Below are 22261 nucleotides of genomic sequence, written 5' to 3'. Positions count from 1 at the left end.
CTATTCAACTCCCTTGCCAGTGTTTAAATTGGGTTTATTGTTGAGTTGTACGTGTTCTTTTTATATTCTGGAAACTAGATCCTAATCAGATATATGATTGGCAAATATCCTCTCTCATTTTGCAGGTTGTCTTTTTACTCTCTTGATAGTGTTCTTTGAAATATAAAACTTTGAAATTTTGATGAAGTCAATTTTACCTAATTTTTCTTTGGTTGCTTGTACTTTAGATGTCACATCTAAGAAACTGAAGCCTAATCCAAGGTCACTGTGTTTTCACCTATGTTTTCTCCTATGTGTTTTATAGTTTTAGCTCTTAGGTTAGGTCTCTGACCCCTTCTGGGTTAGTTTTTGTATGTGATTTGAGGTAAGGAACCAAATTCGTTCCTGTGCATGTGGATGTCCTGTCGTCTCAGCACCATTTGTTGAAAGGACTGTTCTTTCCACCTTCAATAGTGTGGGCATCCTTGTTGAAAATGAATTGACTGTAGATGCACGGGTTTATCTACGGACTCCCAGTTCTGTTTCATTGATCTGTATTTCTGGTCTTACCCCAGTACTACATGGTCTTGATTACTCTAGCTTCATAGTTAGGTTTTGAAATCCTAAAGTGTGTGTTCTCCAACTTTGTTCTTTCTTCCAAGTTTGTTTAGGATTCTGGGTCCCTTGCATTTCCATATGAATTTCAGGATCATCATGTCATTTTCTCCAAAGTAGGCCACTGGAATTTGGACAGGGATTGCACTGAACCTGTAGATCACTTTGAAGAGTGCTCCCATCTTAACAGTGTTCACTCTTCCAGCACATGAACATGGACTATCTTTCCATTTGTTAGGTTTGTAAAACTTTCTTTCAACAATGTTTTGCAGTTTTCAAGGTAAAAGTTTTAAACTTCTTTTGTGTAATGTGTTCTTAAGTATTTTATGCTTTTTGATATTATTGCAGGTACTACTGTTTCCTTAATTTTTGGATTGTTCATTGCTAGTGTATAGAAATAAAACTTAACTTCTTTGTATCAGTTTTGTATCCTACAACCTTGCTTTACTTGTTGATTAGCTGTAATAGTTGTGTGTGTGTGTGTGTGTGTATGTATTCCTTAGGATTTTCTATGTACAAGATCATGCCATTTCTAAATGGAGGTAGTTTTACTTCTTCCTTTCCAACCTGCATGCTTTATATTCACTACTGAAGTTGTCTGACCTTGGACTTTTCTTTATGAGAATATTTTTATTATTAATGCAATCTCTTGTTATAGGTCTTTTAGTTTAAAAAATGTTTTTTTCTTGAGTTTGTGTGTTACTAGGAATTTGTCCATTTCATCTGGGTTTTCTGATTTGTTGGCATACAGTCGTTCATAGTATTCCCTCATAATTATTTTAAAATTTATAAGTTTGGAAGTAATGTTCCCTCTTAAGTATTTGAGTCTTTTCTCTTTTTTTCTTGGTCAGCTAAAGGTTTGTCCAGTTTTTCGATCTTTCCAAAGACCCAACCTTTGTATTTGTTGGTTTTCCCTATTGTTTTTCTATTCTTTGTTCCACTTATTATCACTCTAAGCTGTATGCGGGCGTCTCACCGTTGTGGCCTCTCCCGTTGCGGAGCACAGGCTCCAGACACACAGGCTCAGCGGCCATGGCTCACGGGCCCAGCCGCTCCGCGGCATGTGGGATCCTCCCGGACCGGGACACGAACCCATGTCCCCTGCACCGGCAGGCTGACTCTCAACCACTGCGCCACCAGGGAAGCCCTTCCCACTCTATTTTTTCAGGGGGGTGGTGGTGATTCTGCTCTTCTTCATTATTTTTCTTAAGGTGAAAGATTATTTATTTGAGCTCTTCTTTTTTAACATTGGTACTTACAGATATAAATTTCCCTCTAAACACTGTCTTCCCAGCATTCCATAAGTTTTGGTATGTTGTATTTTTATTTCTCTCAAATAATTTTCTGATTTCTTTTGTGTGTTCTTCTTTGACCCATCAGTTATTTGAGTGTGTTTTTTAATTTGCACATATTTGTAATTTCCCAAATTTTCTTCTGTTATTTGTTTCTAATTTCATTCCATTGTGGTTGGAGAACATACTTTGTATGATTTCACTCCTTTTAAATTTGAGACTTGTTTTCTCCCAGATGTATGGTCCATTCTGGAAAATGTTCCATGTGTACTTGATAATAATATGTATTTTGCTGTTGCTGGGTTGGAGTGCTTTGTTTTCTATGTCTTATGGTTCTTTCTGTTCCTTTATTCTCCATTACTGCCTTCTTTTATACTAGATCTCATGTATTTTCTAGTGTGCCCTAACCTTTATCACTGTATTTATATATATGAGATATTTATAAGATATGTATATATAATATATATAGTTATTTTTAACTCAAATTAATAGCACCTTAATTTACTAGTATATACACATTTTGTTCGTATATACCTCTGTGCCCACCCTTTTGTGGCCTTACTGTTGTACAAGTTGCATCCTTCTACATTGTGTGCCCATCAACACTGATTTATAACTACTGCATTATGCAGTTGTCTTTAAATCAGATACAAGAAAAGAGTTACTAACAAAAAAATAACGCTTACACTATTTTGTAAAATATTCCTATTAGTTACCCTTGCTAATGCTCTTTATTTCTTCATGTGGACAAACAGCTGTCTGGGTCCTTTCATTTCAGCCTCAAAGTCTCCCTTTGGTATTGCCCCTAGGGCAGATGTGCTAGTGACAAATTCTCTCTTTTCGTTTATCAGAAAATCAATTTCACCTTCATTTTTGAAGGATAATTTTGCTGCCCATAGAACTCTTCAAGCACTTTCAACATGTTATGGCTTCTTGATTTCTTCTGGCTCCATGATGTCTGATGAGAAAGAGCTGTTAATCTTACTGAGGATGCCTGTACACGCTTTCCTTCTTTAGACATGGTTCCTTAAGTTCTTTGAACATATTTTATTTATTTATTTATTATTATTATTTTTTTAAAAAGACACATTTATTCAGCGTCATGATCAGACTATTACATTTAGCAATCAACAGCATGGGTGAAAAAAAAATCTACATTAAAACCCTTTGTTGGAATGCTTTACACTTTCCACAGAACAGAAACTAAAATAACCTGTTATACAAATACAGTCCTCGAGTTTTTTTGCCCATACACATGAATATTGTCTAAAACATGTCTTCTTTGTAGCAGCTAGGCCCCGCCACCATTGTGCTTGGCTGAGTTCACAAATCTATTGTAACCGGTAGCTTCCCTGTCACTTCTCTGGCTCTCGTCTCCTGCTAAGCTTTGTTTCCTGGCAGTTATCAAAACCTTCTGCCACTGCCATAGCTACTGCTGCTGCTGGAACCACCACAGCCACCTTGGTTTCGGGGTTTGGCAAAGTATTGGCCTCCACCACCATAGGGGCCAGAACTCCTGCCTCCAAAGTTTCCTCCTTTCGTGGATCCAAAATGTGAAGATTGATTGTTGTAACTGCCCAAATCGTGGTAGCTTCCACCACCTCCAGAATGGCTTCCATCATTACCAAACCCGTTATAGCCGTTTCCACGGCCACCATAGCCCCCGCCACCGCGGCTGCCACCAAAGCCACCTCGGCCACTGAAGTCTCCTCCACGACCAAAGCTGTCACTCCCACCAAAACCACCTCCACGACCACCACCAAAGTTTCCAGAACCACTTCGGCCTCTTTGGCTGGGTGAGGCGCTAGCCATCTCTTGCTTAGACGGGGCTTTCCTTACTTCACAGTGTGGCCGTTCACTGTGTGGCATTTCTGACTGACAGTCTTGTCTACAGAGTCATGGTCATCAAACGTTATGAGAGCAGAGCCTCTCTTTTGGCCACTGCCTCGATCAGTCATGATTTCAGTCACTTCAATTTTCCCAGACTGTTCAAAATAACCTCTTAGGTGATGTTCTTCAGTGTCTTCTTTAATGCCACCAACAAAAATCTTTTTCACAGTCAAGTGGGCACCAGGTCTTTGAGAGTCTTCCCTTGAGATGGCCCTCTTTGGTTCCACAACTCTTCCATCCACCTCGTGTGGCCTTGCATTCATGGCCGCATCCACCTCCTCCACTGTGGCATATGTGACAAACCCAAAGCCTCTGGAGCACTTGGCGTTTGGATCCCTCATGACCACACAGTCTGTGAGCGCTCCCCGCTGCTCAGAATGGCTCCTCAGACTCTCATCGGTTGTTTCAAACCTCAGACCTCTGATGAAGGGCTTCCGCAGCTGTTTGGGCTCTTTGGGTGACTCTGACTTAGACATGACGGCAGTGGGGGCGGGGGGGAGACGTCAACAATGCTGACTTGGCGGCGTCCAGGAGCAGAAAGGCTGAACATATTTTAAATAGCTGATTTAAAGCTTTTATCTAGTTAGTCTGGACATTTAAAATAAAATAATGTGGCACCTCTGGACATCAGATTCTCCCCTCTTTTTCTCAGGGCTTCTTGTTATTGCTGCTTATTGTAGCTGTTGTTTGTTTCATGACTTGTCCGAACTAATTCTTTAGTCTGTTTTCTCTGTTGTATGTGGCACTGAAGCCTCTGCTTAGTGATTGGTGGAGATTTCCTTGAACGCCATGCCTGGTGCTGACGGGTCTCCCAGTCCTTGCCAAAGGGGCCCTGTGTGCATGTCAGGGCATCCCTTCAACCCTTACTTAGGTAGTTGGTAGCCCTACCTTAGCCTTCACTTCCTGCTTGTACTGAGCCTTCAGATCAGCCAGAGCCAGAGCTTGGGTCTCCTCGGGTATTTCCTGAGCATGTGCACAGCCCAATGCCAGTGGCCTTCTAGTGTCCTGGGATTGTATGGGACCTTTTCAAAACCCACGTAGGCATCTCATTCTGCAGCTTTTCCTTTTAGGCTTTTTGGCTAGTGTGTTGTTAACCCCAACTATTATCTACTGCCCCAGGCAGCCAAAAAGGGAAAAGGCTTTTTATACGAAGCAAACCACAAGTCAGGTGAAATACAGAGAGTCTGCAGCTGGCGTCTTCTAGTGAGCTACCTGATGTCCAATAGTGACAGTTATTTGGGAACGAGGCTTTGAAAAAGCTCTGGCCCATTCTGATCTTTCCAGGCAGTTGGTCTTTAAGGCTGCTGCAGAGCTGGAGAGCAGGGGATGGGACTAAGGCAAGTTAAAGCATTACAAACATTGTGGGCATCACTCTGTGGCTGTTTGTGCTGAGATTCAGCATTTTTTCTTGAAGAAATATGTTGCTGCAAGCCTTTGATTAATATCCATATTTCTGAAAAAGAAGATTCTGACAGTTTTTGTCAGTTTTCTTGTTGCTTTTATGGAGGAAAGAATTTTCAGAAGTCCTAATACCTCCAGTTTTGCTGACTCCAGTTCATATATATTTAATGTTCACTTCTGTATGTACTTTTTCCCCAAACATGTGCATATTAATTTAAAAACTGTTGTAAATCCGGGTTGCAGGAGGCCATATGGAGCAGGCTCCAAGGGAAGGGCTGTGGATTAGCCAGAATGATGCAGCCTCTGCTGTACAGAAGGGCGTGAAAACCTACAGGCTGTCAGCCCCATGGGGGTCAGGAACTCTGCCCTACAACCCCTGTTGCTTTATGTCTCCCAGATTAAGGCTGCCAGGGGCTCAGCTGTACTCAGATGGACGGGACAGAGACCCGACAGCGGAGGCCAGAGGAGCTGGGCCTGCTGCACGGCCTCAGCACAGGAAGACTCCCTGAAGCCTCGGAAGATGGACTGCTGAGTGTCCCTGAGAGCCAAAGGGTGGCCCGTAAACCCCTGGGGCCTGAGCTCAGCAGGGAGACCACCTTGTCCATTGGCCTCCAGGTGACAGTGCCCTTCCTGTTTGCAGGCCTGGGACTGTCTGGGGCAGGCATCCTTTTGAACTATTTCCAGGTAAGAGGGGACTAAATCGGGGTGGTGGGGGTGGGGTACTGTCTAATGTCAGCCTAGGGAGTAGGCAGGTACACATTGTGTCCAGCTTGTGGACAAGGGGCAGGACCTTCTCAAATACCATTTTTCTATAATTTGGGCAAGATTCTTTTAGCTACTGATGTCAGAGACTAACTTTAACCCAGGTTAAGTTTTAAGAGACGATTATTAGCTCATATAATTGAAATATCTGAGGGGCTGGATTTCAGGCCTGGCATGATCCAGGTGCTTAAATGGTATCAGGTTACTGGCTCTTTATCTGTCAGCTCCGTTTCATTTTCAGGCAAGATTCTGTACTTAGAGGGGAGGGAGGCCCTTGGCAGTCAATCCTCTGTAAATGTGCTCTTAAAAAAAAAAAAAAAAAAAAAGCTTTCTACGTCCCTCACTGTGGGCGTTGGGACAGAGCGGCACAGTCCGCTCAGAGGGTTCTAGGCCAGCGGCTTCATGGCAGACCCCACCACCGCCGACCCCACTCCTCATTGAAGAGGAGATGGAGGGCCAGAACAGCGCCATTGCCGCCAGTGTGTGCAGGGTCCCTTTTTTTTTTTTTTGGCGGTACGCAGGCCTTTCACTGTTGTGGCCTCTCCCGTTGCGGAGCACAGGCTCCGGATGCGCAGGCTCAGCGGCCATGGCTCACGGGCCCAGCCACTCCGCGGCATGTGGGATCTTCCCACACTAGTGCACGAACCCGTGTCCCCTGCATCGGCAGGTGGACTCCCAACCACTGCGCCACCAGGGAAGCCCACCATCCCTTTCTTGTTCTTTGAGTATCAAAAGTCCCATTCTTTCGTCGGCATGATCGGCAGAAGTCCTCCCTGGAAGGGCGTGGTACCTAAGAATACTTGAAGCCACTAGTGGCCAGGTCGTCACCGTTGGTTGGCAAGGAGCTGAGAACACAGACTGCCTGGAATGGTAAGCCGGGAGGAGCGGCAGCCTCTGCCCCTCTTGCTGCAGGTGCTCCGTGCCCAGGGAGCTTAGGCCTGCCCCTCACTGATTTGGAACCAGTCAGGGTTTGAGTCCCAGTCTGCCACTTAGCTGTAAGGCTGGTGCTTTAAAATTTTTAAGACCAACACTTAAAAATCGAGATGTCACATAAAAATTCAAGTTCCTGTTTTCCCTTGAAAATCTGGCAACTCTTCCAACATTGGACCCACATTCCCTCACAGCCACAGTTAGTGGTCACTGCCCTCTTGGTGTCCACGGTCCCCACCATCCCTCGGTCTGCACCCACTTCACTGCACTACCTGCTTGCCCCTCCCCTGCCACCTGGGGTCCTCAGTGACCCTTCCAGCCCATGTAGTCCAGTTCCTCGTAGCGTCACAGCACTGGTGACGGCCAGCTGTCTTTCCAGGTTCCTCCCAGACCTGCTCAGACCCCAGCATGGCTATGTGTCACGCCAGAGTCCCTGCCCTGGTGTGACTCAGCCCCAGGCCCCCGTTTGGTCTTTGTGATCCCCAGACCCCTCAGCCCTCTCCTTCCTCCAGTGACCTGGTGCCCTGCGGCCCCATATCCTTCTTTACCCGGTGGTGAGTCACACCGCTGTAGCTTCCAGAGCACCTTGGGGCCTGGCTTCCGCGTCCCTGAAGTTCACATGCCGCAGACCTCCCCCAAGAATTCCCTCTTCCACCTGAAGCCCGCCAGCCTCCTCGCCACCCACCTGACCCTGTCTCCCTGACGTCTGTTCTTTCTGCCGCGATTTTCAAAAAGCCTATTTCATTGTGTGTTCAGTATAACACTACCGAGCATGTATCCCCTGCACACGCACATGTGCTCACTGATAGATACGGATGCACGTGTGTAGGTCACGTACATGTGCATATTTATACACACATTGATTGATACATGCATGTTTGTATATTTACAGACAAGTATGTATAAGTCCCCTGCACACACACGCTGGTTTATAAGTTGCACTTTGAGCGGCAGGTAACAGAACACTGTGTGGCTTGGAGCCCACACTCCAGAGCAGAACAAGCTGGGTTTGCGTCTGACCTTTGTCACTGGCACAGGCCACCCCGTATTCCTGGTTTTCTCCTCTTAAACCAGAGCTAAGGGAGAACTGCCCAGGTCGGGCTCCCGGGAGGGCTGTGACATGCGGTGCCGGGGCCTTGGACTTGGGCCTCGCCCACGAGGGTTTGTGGCCGACGTTCTTATTCTCGTCGATACTCCATCACAGGTAGTTCTGTGCTGATGTTTTTTTTTTTTTTTTTTCTTTTTGCGGTATGTGGGCCTCTCACTGTTGTGGCCTCTCCCGTTGCGGAGCACAGGCTCCGGATGCGCAGGCCCAGCGGCCATGGCTCACGGGCCCAGCCGCTCTGCGGCATATGGGATCCTCCCAGACCGGGGCACGAACCCGTATCCCCTGCATCGGCAGGCGGACTCTTAACCACTTGCGCCACCAGGGAGGCCCTGTGCTGATGTTTAAGAACTTATACAAAAGCTGCCACTCAGATAAGAATTAGAGATACCTGTTCTAGTGTTTCTTTCCCATGCCTGGGGGCAGGGCCCGGCCAAGCAGCCCCACAGTGCAGCTCTCCCCAAGTTTTAAATCTCTGTACACTTGCCTACTGCCTCTGGGATAAAACCCAACCTCCTAAAATGCATCTGAACATCCTGAGCTCACCTGGCTGTATCAGGATGGTTGTAGCCACAGGTACCAGAAAACCGGACTTACAGTGGGGTAAGTAACAAGAAAATATGTCATCTCCCAAAATGAGGTTTCCAGGATAGGGCGATTCCGGGGTTGGAAAGTGGTGTCACCACCAGCCAACGATGTGTCCGAGGACCCGGCATCTTCCCAAATCCTGCTAGTCAGCCTCCACAGGTCAACTTTGTCCTAGAGGCACGTCGTGTCCAGAGGGAGAGAAGCAGACCGTGTTCTGGTTCCTCCTTAAGTGCAAGGAAACTTACCTGGGGACTAGCTCCCCAGCCTCTCCCCGGCCAGATGGGAGGCACGTCCCATGTCAAAGCCACATGGAGGCAGAGGGGATGGAACAGCGTGATCAGCTGGCTTAAGTCATGGTCCGAGGGGTGGGTCCTGCTGCTCCGCGGCCTCACCTGGGCCTCCCCTCCTGTGTCCCTCGGAGCCTTTCCTGGGCCGCTGCCCCCAACATCACTTCCCAGGGCGTTGCCTCTACCTCCGCGGTTGAATGAGACTCCGTGAGCCCAGAGGCTGCACTTTTTTTTTTTTTAATACATTTGTTTTTCTGGAAAAGTAAAGCATTCACGTGCCCGAAAGGTCAGCATGTGCACGGGGACAGGACGTGCTCCCTGCCTGTCCCCAGGCTCTCGCTTCTCCAGGGCAGCCAGGACCTGCACCTCCTCATCTGCCTCTGTGCATTCCTCTCACCCTTTTACCCACGTGGTGGCACATACAAACTGTTGTGTGTTTTGCTTTTTTCACTTTACAGTGTATCTCAGGTTATTCTTTGTAAATATGTTAAGAGCTTCCTTTTTTAAAAAAGATTTATTTTTTTAATTTTATTTATTTTTGGCTGCATCGGGTCTTAGTTGCAGCACACGGGCTTCTCTCTAGTTGTGGCATGCGGGTTTTCTCTAGTTGTGGCACGCGGGCTCCAGAGGGTGTGGGCTCTCTAGTTGAGGTGCACAAGCTCAGTAGTTGTGGCACGCAGGCTTAGTTGCTCCACGGCATGTGGGTTCTTAGTTCCCTGACCAGGGATGGCACCTGCGTCCCCTGCAATGGAGGGTGGATTCTTTACCACTGGACCACCAGGGAAGTCCCAAGAGCTTCCTTTTTTTTAATGGTCGTTCAGTATCCCATCAGGCAGACACACCAGAGTTTATTCACCATGTTTCCTCTGATGTTTAAGTTTCACAACTAAGTTAGTTTGCTCGGGCTCCTGTAACAAAGTACCACAGATGGGGTGCTTTAAACAACAAACATTTATTCTCCTGTCCTGGAGGCTGGATGTCTGAGATCCAGGCGTCAGCAGGGCCTCTCTCCTTGGCGTGTAGACGGCCGTCGCCTCCCTGTGTCCTCACGTGGTCGTCCCTCTGTCTGTCTCTGTCCGAGTCTCCTCTGACTATAAGGACCTATTGGATCGGGGCCACCCCCCCACTTCCAGCTTCCTATCTCCAAATACAGTCCCATTCTGAGATGCTGGGGATTGGGGAGGGGCACACAAGTCAGCCCTTAACAGCTTAGAGCAGCACTGCTGACAGTGGCACGTTCTTTACACGTCTGGGTGAAGGAGTGGACGGATTGCTGCAGGTAGAGCTGCTGGGTCCAAGGGCACAGGCGTCCGTAACCATGATGGACGTGGGGCTGCTCCCACCTCCCTTAAGATCACAGCCTCTGTGATCTTTCACGACCTGGCAATGGATCGTACACTGTGTGCTGTGGTCTCTGCTCCAGGGAATGAGCTGTCCCGGGGCTCAGAGCTTAAGCAGCCCCTGTGCCCCACGGCTGCTGTGGGACAGCAGTCAGCAGAGCTGGGTTTCGGCTTCAGGTGTCGTGATGCTGCAGCCGAGGGGTCAGCGTGCTGAGGCCTTCATCCCTTCCCCTTGGGCATGTCCAGCATGGCAGCTTCATCCAGGGGTGGGGTCGGAGGAGGAGACCATCTGCTAGCAAGATGGGTCCCAGGAGCAGCATCTTTGCTGGCTACTGGACGCGTCAAGTCCCTGAGGTCAGCTCACCCTGGGGGTCATGGTTCAGAGGCCAGGATCCCTGGAGGCCGTCCCTGGGACCACCAGCCGTGTTCACTGTAGTGGGATTTGCATTTCTCACCAGGAGTGAGCGAGGTTGAGTATCTTTGGGTATGTCCTTTGTCCGTATTTCTGAGGAGTGGTTTTTGTTTTTGTATTGATACTTCGGGGCTCTTTACATCTTAAGGAAATTGGCCCTTCCATTGTGATACGGATTGTAAATATGTTTCCCATTTTTCCATTTACCTTTTGACATTGGTTCTGGTGGTTCGTTGCTGTGCGTGTACTTTTTTCTGTAGTTAGATTAACACACTCCCTTTCAAGGCTCCGAGCCTGCGTCCTCCTCAGCGACAGCGACTGCCCCTCATGCAGCTGCCCCGCCCCCCAGGCCCCTGCAGGCCACACAGGCCACAGGTCAGAGGGCACCTCTCAGGCAGGAGGAAGCCCCACTCTGTCGTGCGTCTGCGCTCTGCATTGCGCGCAGTGAGAGTTCAGGCTGGCCGTCCGCGGACACTGAGCTGGTCTGCAGAGGGGTCAGAAGCCCCGGGCCCCGAGTGCGGGTGGGCGTAAGGGGAGGGAGGGCGGGTCCTGCAGGGGTCACGCCTTAGCAAAGACGCAGGGTGGCCTGAGAGGCTGGGAGGGCAAGCAGGCGGCTAGAGGGCAGAGGCGAGGGGTGAGAGCTGAGGGAAGAAGCTGAGGCTGGACTGGATGACACGGGTGAGGTCAGCCTGTCCATCACCTCCTGCCCCAGGGTGGGGGGCGGCTGAGCACTGGCCGTGTTGAGCACTCACGTGCGCTCACAGCCAGGGAGGGCCTTCGGGGCAGCTCTGGGCGCAGGGTGAGCTGGCTGGGGTGGGCGCCCGAGCCTGGAGCCTGCTGCCCGCTGCCCCCTGGATATGAAGGGCTGCTTACCCTCAGGCACGGAGTGGAGGCCGCTCGGGGCCCCTGCTCCCCATGCCACAGCCGCGCACGGCCTTGCACCCCATTGACCCTGGATGCCCTGATACCAGCGTAGACCCGGTGCTGACCAGGGCCTCCAGGGAGTGGGCTCTTGATGGGACGCAGAACTTACGGGGGCCCCGTGGTGGCCAGTAAAGGCGATTGAGGGGCCGGTGGGGGTGTGCCTCCCCCAGGGCGAGTGCACGTTGGCCGGTACCTGCGGCAGTGCTGACGCCAGGGGCTCCTCTTGCCGCCTTGGAACTGAGCAGGAGCTGCGGGAGGGCCACTCGGCTCAGCGCCGGCCTCGGGCAAGGGGGCTGGGGGTGGCTGTCGCCCTGAGAACTGGAAGGACGAGGGTCCCGGCAGGCCTGTGGCCTTAGTGCAGGCAGACACATCTGTCGCCCTGTGTGTTTGGAGTGTCCGGGAGGCGGGGTTCCCAGAGTTCCTTCCCTAAACGAGACGGCCCTTAGGCCGTGGCCCAGGCGTCTAAAAGGCCCAGAGCCGGGCGGCCGGTGCTGAGGCGCTGCCTGGAGGTCAGGCACCTGTGCTGACTGCTGGCTGGCTCGGGACCTGCACCAGGGACATCCGGTCAGGACAGGAGGGTGGTGACCTCTGCCGAGCGCCACTGTGACACCCACGAAGTGAACAGACCCCACTGGGCCCACCCAGTTGATCTCGGGGGCTCCCAGGAGCCCAGGTTTGGGGGTCACCTCCTCTGGTCTGTGGCATCTGACTCAGGACAGGGAGGCTGCCCCCTGTGGGTGGGCGGTGCCGGGGGCCCAGGGTTGGCTCCCTGCCCCGTATTGCGGCTGCCCTCCTTGGTCGCTGTGCCTCCCAAGGCCCATGGGCAGCCAGGCTGCGAGGGTTCCAGCAGGTCTGCGAGGGGCCCCTTCCCAGGAGAGCAGGGTGTGTACCTGCGTCGTGGCTCAGCTGGTGGACGGCACACGCCAGGGCAAGTTTCTGGCATCAGCTTACAGCCCTCGGTGGTCTAGGGGCCCCGGAGGCTCTTGAGGGTTCTCTTCAGTGGAGGCGACTCTGGGGCCCGATGGGGGTGCCTGCCGGCTCTGATGGAGCCTCTTGTTGGAGGGGCCCCTTCGAGGCAGGCTGCTGGGCAAGTACGGCCTAGATGGGCAGGAGTGAACTTTGCACGTGAAGACGGTCACCTCCAGAAGGCACAACGCCCGCACAGGTGCTAGGCTGTGTTCGCACGTCAGGATGAGCTGCTCCCGGTGGGCAGAGGCTCTTAGGGGTCTGAGCAGGGGGAGGCTCGCTCTGTGAGGGCGGTGGCAGCCCATCCTCTTTGGGGGGGGCTCCTTTGTGAGTGTTCGGGTGTCTCAGGGAAGGTGTCCCATGAGTCTGTAGAGGGGCGGCCATCGTGTAGCGCCGGCCCCGCGGAAGGTGCAGCAAAGGCCCGACCAGCAGAGAGCCTGCGGCTGCAGGCCCACCTGGGAGAAGCGACGGTCAACAGGCCGAGAGTGCTGAAGTGGGCGCTAAGCGGAGCGTGCTAGCCAGACCTGCAGGGCACAGCATTTACCAGCTGCTGCCTGGTGCGGTCAGTGTCCCGACAAGACTAGATGTTGGGTGTGGGGCCCACAGGATGGCTGCGGCCACCACTGCGAGGCGGCTCGTCTCTGCCAGGTTTAAGGACAGAGCTGGGCGGTCAAGTGCAGAACAGCGGGTATTCGCTTCACTCAGGAGGCCTCGCCAGACCAGGTTCAACCCCGAGGGCCAGTTTCAACGTGGTGGCCTGCGCTGGGCCGCATTAACTATTTTAACCGGGGAGGTGGGTACCACGGGGTCCCCTTTCGTCAGCCAATTTTTAAGTCAGGCTGGCAGCAGGGGTGCCTGATTCGGTCCATACACAGTCGTTCCGGCCTCGGGCAGGTGGTGACCCTGGGGCGGCACGCGCACAAGCCAGCCAGCGGGGCTCCGTCCCCGGCGGCCTTCACCGTGTCGGGAGCTGTTCAGTCAGCAGAAAGCAGCTGGTGAGGCTGCCGGGCATGCGCGGTCAGGGGCGGGCCGTCCTGTTCGTGACGCCAGCTGCAGTGACGGCTTCCTCTTGAGGGACCTGCACCTGGACAGGTGAGCTCAGAGTTCATCAGCCCCACGCACCAGGCCCGGGGGAGGACATGCCTCCCACGTGGGGCCCTCAGGGCTGTGCTCAGGAGCGCCAGCTGCCAGAGGCTGCGCTGGCGGGCATTGTAGGAACACGTACCGGTTCCCGTGGGGCTGTGACTGACTCGTTTGCATTCCGTGGGCTCCTCGGGGGTCGGGGCGGCGGCAGTGGGGCTGCCCCAGGCCCTGCTGGCTTTACCAGGTGTCCAGGCAGCACATCATAGGAATAATGTGGGCCCTACACGGCTCAACTCGTGGACGGCTGATGGGTCTCTTTCTGTCTGCTTCTACAGTGCAGCTTGTTGGTTTGTCCACACAGCACACACGTGGGCCACAGGCCAGCGCTGTGCTGGACGCCGCCGTGGATGGGGTGCCGGGCCTGCTCTTGGCCGTCACAGCCGAGCAGGGAGCGACAGGGGCCTGAGTCGGGGTTAGGCAGCGGCAAGGGCTACGGGGAACCGAAGGGGCAGAGCTGGGTGACAGCTGGAGCAGCCTTGAGGGGGTGCCGGGAAGGCGTCCCTGAGGAGGGGGCTCTGGGCTGAGGCCTGCGTGGCGAGGGGGCTGGCCGGCCGGGGCGGGGGCACTCGGTCCCACATGGTCACCGGCAGGTGCGTTCTGCCGGCCAAGTTGGAAGCAAAAATGAAGACGACCTTTCCTGTTGCCGAGAACGTAACTGCCTTGACCTCTGGGACCTCAACACGATGGGGGGATTCAGGCCTTTAAGAGTGACCGTTTCGCTCAGAACCAGCCCAGGCTCAAGGTGACCCGTGAGAGGGCGGGAGGCCGTTGGGAAGGTGTGCTCCTGCGAAGAAAGCTGTCCCCACCGAGGACCCTGAGATGGACGTGAGGCCCGGCCGTGCGCCCACCCTCCGCGGCCCCTCCTAACTGTCCCGCAAGTTGAGGGGTTGGGGGGGTTCTGATGCCGCAGCTCTGGGTGCGCAGGGGCTGGGCTCCCATTTCCGGAGCGTCTGGTGGTCCTGAGCAGCGTGAGCTGAGACCCTTCTGGTGGGGTGGCGGGAGGTGGTCAGAGGCCCGGGGAGGGCAGGGACTCTTCAAGGTCACCCAGAGCCACCTGGCACCGGACCCAGATTCCTCCCGAGGCCCAGCACAGCCCCAGCATACAGCTCAGGCGCTTGGAGACTTTCCACTGTGCTCTGAGCTCCTGTGCAAGTCACGTTCCCGATCTCCTCGATTGTGCGCCAGTGAGCTGTGTTGACATATTTTGTTCTCAAGTTGCATGGGAAAGTAATCTTCCACACACGATGGCATCTTTTACTTGTTTTTGGTGACAGTTTATTTTTTGATGGTTATAAAAGCAAATAATCACAATAGATATACAGAAAGTTATGAACTAAAGGTCACTTAGGATCCCACCACCTGAAAGTACCCACTTGTAGCATTTTGGTATATAACCTACTAAATTGCTCACCGCTTGTGTGTGTGTGTGTACTTATTTCTCATTATTTTTTAAACAAAAATGAGAAACATTTTTGTAATGATTTATACCCTGCTTAATTAGGGATCTTTCCCATATGTAATCATGCAAGTGGTTGTCTATTTCCACATCTGCCCTGATGAGAGTGGTTCAGGAACCCACTGTGTATGATTTTATGTTGTATTATGACGTTCGACTGCATTTAAAACTGTAAGGAGATCACAGGAGGTGCTGAAGCCAGGAGAAGGAAATCGCTAGTTGGGGGGCCTGTCCAGCTGTGGGCCTGGGGACTGGGGCAGCCAGTGTCCAGAGTGGGCCCGCTGAGAGGGGTCTGTCTTAAATAAGCTAGCGGCCTTAGATGCATCAACTTCTGCCACACTTTCCTTAGAAATGTGCTGTTTCTCTCAGCCTCCTGCTGGTTCAGACTCCTGTGTGAACAAACGGACCCTCATCTCAAAGGCGGGCAGCAGCGGGGGCAGTGGGCCCTGGAGTCGGGGGTCGAGGTCCTGGCCCCCGCCTGTGAGGCTGACTGGGGGGTGGTCATGGGCAAACCTTCACGGGGCCGTCAGCTTCTCATTTGCAAAACCGGGACCTTTGCTTCCTGGTGCGTGGCTCGGGGGTGCCTTGAGAGTCTGGTGATGGACGGAGTGTGACGTGTGTGCACGTGAAAGGGCACGGGGGGTCAGCTGTGGCCTGAAAGCTCAGGGAGAGTCTGGGCTGCACAGGGAGGTTAGGAGTTGCTGCATTATCTGTGTCCCTTTGCTCCTGCTCTGCAGCAAACCGCGCCTGACTCTGTAGCTGGCGGGAAGCCCGCTGTCAATTTGATCTCAGATCTTTCATTTGCACGCCACTCAGCGAGCAGCTGGTGGGACACACAGCCCAGGACCGTCCCCTCCTGTGACAGGACGGCTGCTGCTGGCTGCCCACGGGGCCGCAGCCAGAACACACCCCAGCTTCTCCTTGGCGGGGTGGCGGGGTCCCGAGTGCCAGCATCTCCGGAGGTGGGTGGTGGAAGCCGTCAGGACCCCAGGATCGGGGCCCAGAACTGGACGGGGGCAGCGTCTGCTGCGCTCACACACAAGGGACCGACAGACCCCAGCCCTCGCTGGGAAGTGGGACTCCTTCTGTCTGGCTCCTGGGAGGGGCTTCATGAGAAAGTGAAGCGGGCGAGGAAGGATGCAGTGAAACATCGGGGGCGCGAGGGAAACGGCCGTCAGGGTCTGGCTGGACTTGGTGAGGAGGGAATCGGGCTTGGCCGGCTCAGTGGGATCTAGGGTGCTGAGGGCTGGACTCCAGGCTGAGGGCTGGGCTTGAGCATGGGGTGGGCTGTCCGAAGGAGGGGAACCGGCCGAGGCGCACAAGAGGTGTGAGCGAGCGTCCAGCCCTCAGCTTTGGGCTCTTGCTGGCTCTGGCCTTGACCCTGCTCAGCCTGCCCTCCGGCCTGGACACTCTGTCCCCGGCACCTGTGGGGTGCACAGTGGACACACTCATTTATTCCACGAAGAGGCCCCCTTCTCCTCGGGGTCGGGGCGGCAGCTCAAGGCTGGTTTAACCTCTGTCGGCACGAGCCTGGGCCCCTAAGAAGCACCTTACAAGTCTCTGTCCTTTGACAGACAGCAGGGCTGCATTCCTTCTGTGAACACAGCCTCTTCCTGTGGCCGTGAGCCCCTCGACACCTAGGTTGAGTGGCCGCAGGGCACGGCTTCTTCCTTGGGGGCCTGCAGGCCTCTCGACCTTGAGGGGTGACAGTCCTCAGGGGCTCAGACCTGGCCCGAGGAGCAGGTGCTTCAGGCTGAGATGTCCCCAGGCCCTGAGCGGCCTCACCAAGGCCAGGCCTCACGTGGCTCCAGCTCTCTGGTCCAGCCCGAGCCAGCGTGGGCCGGACAGCTGGGCGCTGTCAAGGTCGCCCCAGGGGACAGGGAGCCTCCTCGTGGGAGGCCAGCCGAGGGAGGTCCCACCAGACACGGCAGCCACTCTCAGAGGAGAACCTGATCTTCGGGGAGTGGACAGCAGGAGTGGCCAAGCCCTGAGCGAGGCTGAGTCACCCGGCCTTTGTTCCTCACTGTTGGCTCTGGCCCTCGGCTGAGGGGCAGTGGGGACTGTCCACAGCACAGGGCGCCTGGCAGCTCTGCCCGGGTGGACCCCTTAAGAAACGCATCCTGGTGTGGGCGGAGGCCAGTGTTGGGGGCGCCCAGGCTTGGCCATCCAGGGAATACGTCACCGGCCTGGCCATGGTGGTCACCCAGCTGGACCTGGAGCTCTGCTTTCAGGGCACGAAGCTGCGAGGCTTCCGCTGTGAGTTCACCCGCTGCCCCCGCGGGGTCCTCCCCGAGACCACCTTCACCATCGTGGGCCAGGTGGTTGTGCCCGTTCTGCTGTCTGGCCTCGGCCTGGTGACGGCCGGCTTGCTGATGAACACCATCCAAGTGCGTATGGCGAGGCGAGGGGCAGCTTGGGCCCTGGGGTGGGGGAGCAGGCATCACGCACAGGGCAGGCCCCTGGGTCGGGCAGGGGACCGGGCTCGGGGGGCTGGCAGGAGAGTCCTTCTGGGACCTCAGTGTCTGAGAGTCACAGGGGCTTCTGACGACCCTCCACCGTCAGCCTGCATGAGACTTCTCAGCCTGGGAGCTCGAACCGTTCTCCTTCCAGCAAACGCAGACACATTAGGCAGGGCCTGGAGGGCCTTGGGTCCTGCTCCGCCGGTCTCTCCCCACCCGAGGGGCTCAGGCATCCTGCCTCAGTCTCTCCACCTGCAAACCGGGCAGCGTTGTGAGGTTGGTGTGCTGGCCCGAGCAAGGGTGCCGGGCACTGCTTCTCCAGCCCCAGAATCTCCGGAGGGGGTGGTCTCAGCAGGAGGACAGGGTCCTGAGCATGGCGGGGGTCCAGGAGCACAAGGGGATGCAGATGCAGGGAGTCTCCATCAGGAGAGGTGTTTGCTGGGAGGCCCAGGGGGTCTGTTTATGCCCTGGGTCGGCTCTGGGAGCCGTGTTTGGGTCACTTACGGAGTGAGTGTGTTCTCGAGCCACTGGGTCCTGAACGTGAGCATGCGGGGGGGGAGGGGCCGTCACCTCTCACATCCTGCCGTGCCCCTGCCTCTGAGCTGGAGGGGGCGGCCGACACCCACCCGGTACCCGGCTCTGAACGTGGTTCTCGGGGCGGTGTCTGGCTGCCCTGCCCAGTGGACAGGGCACTTCCTCGTGTGCTGCCAGCTGGACATCCGGATTCCTGTCTGCTGCTTCCCCTGGAGTTGCCCCAGGGTCTGTCACCCTCCCTGGGCCTTGCGGACACTGGGAGAGTCTATCCTGAATCTCCCTCCTTGACCTTCCCCAGCACCTTGCGTGGAGCATGGCCTCGTGTCCCCGAGCTGCCCACCCGTGACCCTTTCTGTGGGGCCTCGGGGCCGAGAACAGGTGCCGAGAGCTCGACAGAGTCCAGGAGGTTTGGTGGGGCCCTGGGGGAGAGGGGGTCATGCCTGACCATCAGCGGAGGTGCCCCGGGGCTGGGTGGAGGGTGTCCATCTGGAGAGTGCAGCGCCTTTCCTGACCACGTGCGGGTTCCATCTGGGAGGTGGGCCCAGAGCAGATGTGGGGAAGGCTGTCTGCAGGTTTGGCCTTGAGCCGTCAGCTTCGGGAGGGCCAGCGACTGGGAGGATGGAACAGCTCTGTATGTCACAGCCCTTTCCTTGTCCCCACTTTGCAGATAGGGTGTGTGAGGGTCAAGGGCCCTCTGTTTACTGGGTTCTGGTGCTCACCCCTCCTGGCAGTGCAGGAAGCAGCCTTGGTGCTCCCAGAGGGAAGCCCACATCACGGGGGGCTCCTGGCTCCAGCGGTGCCCAGGCTGGTGCCTGACCAGAGCCCTTCACACCGGGCCTCGGGGCTTCTGAGCCCACAGTGAGGTAGACCACCTGGCCCGACAGCCGCGCCTCGTGGACGGTCCCCGGCGCAGCTCTGTACCTGGCTGGGTGCAGGTTTCACCTACGCTCTTTGAGGCTGGGAGTCTCTGATTCTGGGCCTGGGGATTGAGGCCCAGTAAGTGGCCAGAGTATCAGTTTCGTGTCTTCAAAAAATTATTTTTGGGCCTCCCTGGTGGCGCAGTGGTTGAGAGTCCGCCTGCCGATGCAGGGGATACGGGTTCATGCCCCGGTCTGGGAGGATCCCATATGCCGCGGAGCGGCTGGGCCCGTGAGCCATGGCCGCTGAGCCTGCGCGTCCGGAGCCTGCGCGTCCGGAGCCTGTGCTCTGCAACGGGGGAGGCCACAACAGTGAGAGGCCTGCATACCGCAAAAAAAATAAAAAATAAAAATAAAAAATTATTTTTCAGTTACACAAGTAAGGTGTAAGTATTTCTTTTTATGGAACAAGCATCGCAGCGAGGTCCAGCCCTCTTTGACCACAGCCTCAGTCGCAGTAGGTCCCTTACTGTCGAGTCGTGTGTGTCATTCCAGACCTTTCTGGGGTTTACATGCTCACGTGGGCACCAGTGAAAGCACGTGTGATTCCTCTTCCCAGATCAGGGCCGAAGCAGACAGGCTGGCTGCTCGGAGCAGCAGCCGAGAGCCAAGCGCCGGGCTGGTGGACAGAGCCACTTGTCATCCAGTTCCTCCTTCGTTTGTTGAGTGAATTTGGTTGAATCCTGAGCAGAAGCTGACCTTCCTGGCGGGCGTGTCTGGTGGCCGTTGGGCCCCCCTGCAGACAACGGGGAGGGGGCGGAGGCAGCAAGGGAGGAGGGGCAGGTCGGAGACTCTGCAGATGCTTTGCTGGGCCTCAGAGGTGGCGTTTCCAGGGTGTGTGAGCAGCAGTGAAGGTCCCGGTGAGGGGGCCCGTGTGCGCAGACCACAGAGGGGGCGGGCGTGTGGGTGGGGGGGCGGCCGCTGAGGGTGAAACTTTGGTCGCTTTGTCCTCGTTCTTTGTTCTAAAACAAACATCGCGTCTTGCTTCACTGGGGTCCAGCGCAGGCGTGGAGAAAATCGCACGGCCGGTGAGCACGCAGTTTGGTGAGCCGTCTCGGGATAAAGGGGTGCCTTAACCCGCCAGATGGAGGGCTCGCAGCCCCTCAGCTCCCCCGCCCCGCCCACTCCTCATGCCCCGATCTGCACTGCCTTTGTGTTTGTGGAACATGAGGACCTGCGTGCCCAGAACTGGAATTAGTGAAGGGTCGTAAGGGGCTGAGTGACATGTCCTCCCTGGCACCTGGGGTCTGAGATGACCCAGAGGTGCTGCTCAAGGCTGCAGGGGAGAACTGGGGGCTGTAGGCGTGATTGAGAGACACCCCCCCCACACCAAGCGCAAGAGCCAGCGCACGGGGCCCGTGCAGCAGGGTCAGCGTGGAGCCTTGGGTGGGGGACCTGTGGGACGTCCAAGGCTGTCCGCGGTCGGGGGCAGGCGTGAGCCGGGTTGTGGAGCCAGCCGCTGTTAAGGTGCTCTGGGAGTGGATGACCAAAATCCTGACCCATTCAGGGTCTCCCTGAAGAGGTCTGCAGGTCAGGCAGCTCCAGCCCTGTTCATCCCTTGGCCTCGGTGTCCCCGGGGCCCTGGCCTTCTGTTCTCCTGGCGCCGTCCACCTTGCTGGCTTTGTCCCTGAGTAGCCCCTCGTGGTCGTCAGACCTGATGTGTCTAAAGCCCCTTCCCAACCCTCCTCGGCCATGCCTGTGGCCCAGCCCAGGCGACCCCTTGCAGGAGGATGGGACCACCGCCCGCAGGCTCACCTCTTGCTGCCTCTGTGTGGGGTGGGGAGGGGCCTGGGCCTTGGAAGGGAGAGGACTTGGAGAGAAGGGAGAACCGAAGCAGGAGGGGGAGTCAGGGTTAGAGGGCAGGGGGTCACGACCTTGCTGTAGTGCTGGCAGAAGCAGATCCGAGTGGACGGGGTGAGTCCAGGGAAGGGTGGGCGGGAGCGTGTGCCGGGGCCTCAGGTTCCTCGCGGGCAGCCTGACTCCCCGGCCCGGCTCCGTGTATCCTGGAACAGGGACTTTCTCGGCCGCGGACACGGGATCTTGGCAACGGCTGACCCTGGGTTTTCCTTTGAAAGCGTAACATTCGTGGGTGAGCCGGTCCCACAGATTCAGGGTTCCTGTGGGCGCTGAGATGTCTGTGCCCACGTTGAAGAAGCAGAGATGGTTATTAGATTTTTGCAGCCTTCCTGTCTGGAGAAAGAAAATAAGTCCCTTACATTTTTGTCTTTTGTTGTTTTTTTGGGGGGGCTGTGTTGGGTCTTTGTTGCTGTGCGCGGGCTTTCTCTAGTTGCAGCGAGCAGGGGCTACTCTAAGTTGTGGTGCGTAGGCTTCTCATTGCGGTGGCTTCTCTTGCTGCAGAGCATGGGCTCTGGGCGTGCAGGCTCAGTAGTTGTGGCTCGTGGGTTCTAGAGCACAGGCTCAGTAGTTGTGGCGCACGGGCTTAGTTGCTCTGCGGCATGTGGGATCTTCCCAGACCAGGGCTCGAACCCATGTGCCCTGCATTAGCAGGTGGATTTTTAACTACTGCACCACCAGGGATGCCTCCAGTCCCTTACATTTAAAAAATGTAAAAGGTCAGGAGGGAGATGAGGAGCCCTCAGCGGAGGCTAAGATGGGACAATCAGAGGTCAGCACAGGACAGGACGAGGCCCCGTCAGCCACGTGGAGACGGGTGTGCCCGTCACATAGCGGGGGAGGGGTTCCCACGGGGAGTCACCCCACACACAGCGGTCTTAGGTGCTGAGGCCAAGTTCAGTGGTGCCAGGGAAGAAGGGGGCTGAGAGAAGGGGGTTTACTTGGGGGGTGGGTACTCGGTCTTGTGTGTTGGTGGGAGGAGGGTGAGAGCGCCAGCCCCTGGGAGGGGGCTTCTCAGGTGGAAGGGGCCTCGGCTGGACAGGACGCAGCACCCCGCTGGCTGGTGACACGTTCTTTCCGCACTTTTTGGAGAGGAAGTCTTGTAACTCCACCAAAGCTGGGACTGGATTCTCAACTTCCCAGCTTTGTAGAAAAGGTAAAGGAGAGGGAACCGTCATTGTGAGTCTGCGAAACTTCCCAGATCTCAGGACACGAAGAGGTCTTCACAGGGCCTGGCCCGCCCTTGTGGGGCGGCTCTTTTGATGACCCTCTGGGCCCCCGGGGTAGGGGGACTCTTGTCTTGGGGACGGGGAACCAGACCCCACGCCATCTGCCTCCCAGCTCACAGAGCAGCAGGGTTTCTAGGACCAGCTTCTGTGGAGGGTCACAGATAGCTCAGGCCCAGGG

The 22261-nt window shown here is 55.3% G+C and overlaps 1 protein-coding gene and 1 pseudogene across 3 annotated transcripts in view; one reads left to right on the top strand and one right to left on the bottom strand.

The window, feature by feature from the left end:
- SLC41A3 (solute carrier family 41 member 3) overlaps positions 1–22261 on the top strand; it is a 75004-nt gene that overhangs the window by 11121 nt on the left and 41622 nt on the right. For all 3 annotated transcript variants that reach the window (XM_060110732.1, XM_060110734.1, XM_060110731.1), the window contains exon 2: positions 5575–5861. In XM_060110732.1, coding sequence (XP_059966715.1) covers positions 5607–5861 — 255 coding nt within the window. In that variant the 5' untranslated portion in view covers positions 5575–5606. The remainder of the gene's footprint in view (positions 1–5574; positions 5862–22261) is intronic.
- LOC132497424 (heterogeneous nuclear ribonucleoprotein A1-like) lies at positions 3266–4252 on the bottom strand (annotated as a pseudogene).

Source organism: Mesoplodon densirostris, chromosome 10 (genome assembly GCF_025265405.1).
Source record: "Mesoplodon densirostris isolate mMesDen1 chromosome 10, mMesDen1 primary haplotype, whole genome shotgun sequence".
Classification (NCBI taxonomy): Eukaryota; Metazoa; Chordata; class Mammalia; order Artiodactyla; family Ziphiidae; genus Mesoplodon; species Mesoplodon densirostris.
This window is presented reverse-complemented; position numbering and strand designations above follow the sequence as displayed.